The 5,011-nt window shown below is 34.5% G+C and overlaps 1 protein-coding gene across 2 annotated transcripts; it reads left to right on the top strand.

Moving 5' to 3' along the window:
• The first annotated feature begins 1,100 nt into the window (after positions 1-1,100).
• Positions 1,101-4,723, top strand: LOC149199627 (calnexin homolog). 2 transcript variants are annotated; one of them, XM_089402512.1, is made up of 6 exons: positions 1,101-1,365; positions 1,623-1,692; positions 2,184-3,313; positions 3,468-3,539; positions 3,733-3,849; positions 4,222-4,723. In XM_089402512.1, the coding sequence occupies exons 1-6, from the start codon at positions 1,282-1,284 to the stop codon at positions 4,378-4,380; spliced, it is 1,632 nt and encodes a 543-aa protein (XP_089258638.1). In that variant the 5' UTR covers positions 1,101-1,281; the 3' UTR covers positions 4,381-4,723. The 2 variants fall into 2 exon arrangements, with proteins under 2 accessions (XP_089258638.1, XP_089258637.1); XM_089402511.1 differs by having other exon boundaries at positions 1,103-1,365; positions 4,213-4,723.
• The last annotated feature ends 288 nt before the right edge of the window (positions 4,724-5,011 follow it).

The following is a 5,011-nucleotide window of genomic DNA, read 5'->3' as shown; positions in this document are numbered from 1 at the left end:
ATTTCAAAAACAACCCTAAATAATCTAAGTGAATAATGTCAATGAGATGCTTTACTTTCCAATGGGAAGGGAAAAATATAGAAATGAACTTTTTTGGACTCAAAATTCAATCTTTAAGATTTAGAAAAAGAAAAAACTTATTTAATCTTTAAAATCTAGAAAAAGGAAAAACTTATTTATAAATGAGGTATAGAATGAATATTATATAAGGTTTAAAAAACAACCCTAAATAATCTAAGTGAATAATGTCAATGAGAAGTTTTACTTTTCAATTGGAAGAAAAAGAAAAATTTAGAAATGATTTTTTTTTGGATTCACAATTCAATTTTTAAAATTTAGAAAAAGAAAAAACTTTTTTTCCAGAAAGAAAAAGCATGATATATTCATAAAAGAAGATTACATATTGCAAATGCAAGAAGCATATGCAGAAATGTGGACCCACTCCAAAAGAAGTATCCAAAAATGCCCTCAGACAAGACAGCAGATAAAGGAATAAACCCCAAAAAATCTACTTAACAAAAAAAGAAAAAACTTATTTATAAATAATGTATAAAATAAATATTATATAAAAGAAGAAACTTTCGAAACAAGTAAGGCATTTTTTACCATGATATTCAAACTTGTATAAATAAAATAAAGCAAAACCATCTTTGGACATTAAACAAAATCTAACAATAAAATATTTAGCCTTGCCTAGCTACAATTTTAATTTATTGAAAAATAAATAAATAAAAATAAAAAATTTATATATTAAATAATAAATAAATTGGTACTTTCTAACATATAATTTTAAATAAAATTATAATTTTTTATTTAAAATAATTTTTTAAATATATAAATAAATTCAATGTACTTGAAAAAAAAATTCCTTAAAACATTAATTCTACTTATTCAACCCGTCAAACTTCAAACTTCGAATTTTTGAAAATACTTTATTAAATATTAATTAATTAAAAAAAATCATTTCCTACCTTAATTAAACTATCCTTGCTTAATCAATTAACATTTTATATATATAAAATTATAATAAATACTATATCAAATAATTTTCCATAAAATTGCATTACGCTAAATATATTATTGGACGATATAGTAATGTCCGTATAATATTTTTATCGTTAATATCGCCCGGATATCAGGGATTTCCTTCGGATCTGAGGGGTCTCATCTCTTTATAAACATGGCAGGAATGGAATTCTAGTGGACGACTCGACACTCTGTGTACTTTCATTGGTGGGGTTTAACGCTACTAAGGATTTGGAGGCATTCTGTTTGATCTCCATGGCTCTAAGATGGATTCCATTGCTCTTGTCTGTGCTATGCCTGATATCGCCATTGAATGTATTCGTTTCAGCCTATGAACCGGTAACTTGTCCATGCCATAGCCTGTTGCTCTGTGTTCTCTTTTAAAGTACGGATTCAGACATATTGTAATGTTAGGTCTAGGGTAACTTCACTATGGTACTGCACTTGGTGACTAATCTAATGCATTTTCCATTTCTTTAATCTTGATCTGTTTATTCCAAGTTCGAATTTCTTCCTAAAATTGTAGGACTCTGGATCTGGCCCTTCCATGAAGAGATTAATGCTGCTTAAATGCTTGAAATTTGTTTTGTTTGCAGGTGTTTTATGAGCCCTTCGACAAGCCGTTCGAAGGGAGATGGATTGTATCCAAAAAAGACGATTATAAAGGTTGGTTTCAGTTTTCTTGTCTGATTTTCTGTAAAATTGAACTCTATATGCCGCCGTTTCATTTATGTTATATTATCCATTCAGTGATATAAATTCGGTATACAGTATCCCTTAAATTTTGTTCATGTTTCCTTTGAAACACTCGTTGAGATCTACGCGGTCCATAGAAAAATTTACTAAATGCTTTCTTTTGCATCCTATGAGTTCTACACGGTTTACAGAAAATCTTAGGTTTGATATTTAGGATAATTCAAATTTGTTCCCGTACCAGCATTTATACAAAATTGCGAAAGGCTAGAATCCCATCGACTTTAATTAGAACTCTATCAAACTTGGGTAAGCCAACGAGGTAGGGTTCTACACCTTTCTGAGGTTTGAAACCCGAAAGAGTAGGGTTCTACACCTTTCAGTGATAGTATTGTCTGTATTAGTTATAAGTCGTCTGTAGAGATAATAATTTTGATGTTTTGGGTACTCATTTTACTATTTAGGTGTGTGGAAGCACGAGAAGAGTGAAGGTCATGACGATTATGGTCTCCTTGTGAGTGAAGCGGCAAGAAAGTATGCCATAGTAAGAGAATTACCAGAGGTCATCGACCCCAAGGATGAGCCATTGGTGTTACAGTATGAGGTCCGCTTACAGAATGGACTGGAGTGTGGAGGTGCTTATTTGAAGTACCTTCGACCCCAAGAAAGTGGATGGAAACCAGCAGAGTTTGACAATGAGTCCCCCTACTCTATTATGTTTGGACCAGATAAATGTGGAACTACTAACAAAGTACACTTCATCTACAAGCACAAGAATCCAAAGTCCGGGGAATACGTTGAGCACCATCTCAAGTATCCTCCATCTACGCCCTTTGACAAACTGACTCATGTTTATACAGCGATCTTGAAACCCAATAATGAAGTGAGAATTTTGATTGATGGAGAAGAGAAGAAAAAGGCAAATCTTCTTTCTGGGGATGATTTTGAGCCTGCTCTTATTCCACCTAAGACAATTCCCGATCCAGAGGATAAGAAGCCAGAAGATTGGGATGAGAGAGCAAAGATCCCTGATCCTGATGCAAAGAAGCCTGATGATTGGGATGAGGATGCACCAATGGAAATTGAAGATTTGGAGGCTGAGAAGCCTGAAGGATGGCTGGATGATGAACCCGAGGAGATTGATGATCCTGAAGCTACAAAGCCAGATGATTGGGATGATGAGGAAGACGGGGAATGGGAGGCACCAAAGATATCTAATCCCAAGTGCGATGAAGCACCTGGATGTGGTGAATGGGAAAAACCCATGAAGAGTAACCCTGACTACAAGGGCAAGTGGTATGCTCCAATGATTGACAATCCTAACTATAAGGGTATCTGGAAACCACAACAGATTCCCAACCCTGACTTCTTTGAACTGGAAAAGCCTGATGTTGAACCAATAGCAGCTATTGGTATTGAAATTTGGACAATGCAAGATGGAATTTTATTTGACAACATATTGATTACACGAGATGAGATGGTTGCAGAGGAGTTCAGATCAGAAACATGGAAGGGAAAATTTAGCACAGAAAAAGAAAAGCAGAAGCTGGAAGATGCCGATGATTCTCTGCCAGGAGAGCACTCTGGTTTCCAGGTAAGATATTCTATTTGAGATATATTTGGGTGTTTTCTGCAGTTAGTTATTCACCAAGAAAGATGATATTCTGTCTGATTTTATTCATAAATGGTTGCCTGCTTGAGCTTTGTTCCAGATGGCTGTAGTCTTGATAAGTTTTCTCTTTTTGCAGAAGAAAATTTTTGATTTCCTCTACGCGATAGCAAACATTCCGTTCTTGGATGCATACAAGTTGAAGATTGTTGTAAGTGCTAAATGCTTTTTTGTTTCTTGTCTACTTAAATACATTATACTTTCTAGTTAATGCAACTGCCCCTCTTTGCTTGATAACTGAGTATTCTCTGTTGTGACTGAATAGTTGGCTATGGGTTGGTTGAAGGCCACCTAGCAAATTCATTTTTTCTATTCCTAATTTGGTTTGTGTATTCACACAACAGGATTTAATTGAGAAAGGTGAAAAGAAACCAAATTTGACAATCGGCATTTTGGTGGCTATTTTGGTAGTTCCACTGACATCGATTTTCATGATTCTTTTTGGTCGTAAGAAACAACCTGTAAGTACATTACTATTTGCATCTTTGTTATATTTTAGTTAATCCAATCTTAGAAATGTGTTGCGGTGTTATATTCTATGTCATGATGCCTTCTTAATTGTAAGCTTGCTAAAAATTATGAAAGGAATTTTTTCCATGTTAACATGACTCTACGAGGACCTTACCAGTGTGGTTGGGTATATGATGCTATGATTCAGCGTGATTAGAAGATTTTAGAAGATTTTGATGAATAAATTGGTTCGTAAGCGCATTTGTTGGGACTAACAAATTATCATGATATGATCCTATCTAGTTAGAGTATTTTGATGAAATAAGTAGCTTTTGGTTTTCTGACATTCATTTTGTGTGGAATTTTGGCAAAAGGTTCAAAAGGTGGAGTCAAAAAGCCAGGCTGATCAGGACGGTTCTACTTCTGAGAGTAATAAAGAAGGTTCAGATGGTGCAGCAGAGAAGGAAATATCTGGAGATGAAAATGAAACAGAAGGAGAAGGTGTAGCCCCCCGCCAAAGGAGATCAAGGCGTGAGACATAAATCCTGGTTCATGGAGAAGAATTTTGACAGTGAAGTTCACTGCATGTGATGAACAGATCTGTCAAATCTATTCATCCGTTTTTATAGGTCGTAGGTAGATTAGGAGGAACGTTCAGACAATCCGCATCCTCCATCATTCTTTGGTTGGTGAAGTGGGATGACATTTTTCCGGGGTTGTTTCAACTGTTTGTATGACACTCGGAAGTATAGCTTTCATTTGCGTATTGAAAATGTGAGCTCTAGATGACTTCTTGATGTGCTGTAAGCCCCACTCATTTGAAAAATTGTATCGATTATTTGCATGTACCAAATTCCAATCCGTTGGAAAGAGTTTTGCATGTCATGATAGCTTTTAGTATTCTTCTAAATTTTGATTTGAAGTTGTTCAATTTGATTTATAAACAGTTACCTAACTTTGTCTTCTGATGAGGAATGCAAATTACGTCCGGTTAATTCTCAAATGAAAATACATGACACACAGTGAATAAAAGACAAATCAAAGCTGGGTTTCTGTCTATTATGCGATCTTTATTTGCGTGATGTCCAATGTTTTAAATAACAAGAGAAACTTTTGATGAATGAGCTAATTTAAATAGTAAAAGACTTATTTTAGTGTTATCAACTTTGTTAT

The sequence above is a fragment of the Pinus tabuliformis genome, chromosome 2_1 (genome assembly GCF_031772625.1).
Source record: "Pinus tabuliformis cultivar Carrire ecotype Pingquan chromosome 2_1, CPIR1, whole genome shotgun sequence".
NCBI lineage: Eukaryota > Viridiplantae > Streptophyta > Pinopsida > Pinales > Pinaceae > Pinus > Pinus tabuliformis.
The sequence above is the reverse complement of the archived record's forward strand: the minus strand, read 5'-3'. Positions and strand labels throughout refer to the sequence as shown.

Excerpts from the sequence above, each read along its gene's own strand:
- LOC149199627 (XM_089402511.1), top strand. The coding sequence starts at position 1,282 with ATGGCTCTAAGATGGATTCCATTGCTCTTGTCTGTGCTATGCCTGATA. Across the intron at positions 1,693-2,183 it reads CAAAAAAGACGATTATAAAG|GTGTGTGGAAGCACGAGAAG; the intron begins GTTGGTTTCAGT and ends TTTACTATTTAG. Across the intron at positions 3,540-3,732 it reads CATACAAGTTGAAGATTGTT|GATTTAATTGAGAAAGGTGA; the intron begins GTAAGTGCTAAA and ends TTCACACAACAG.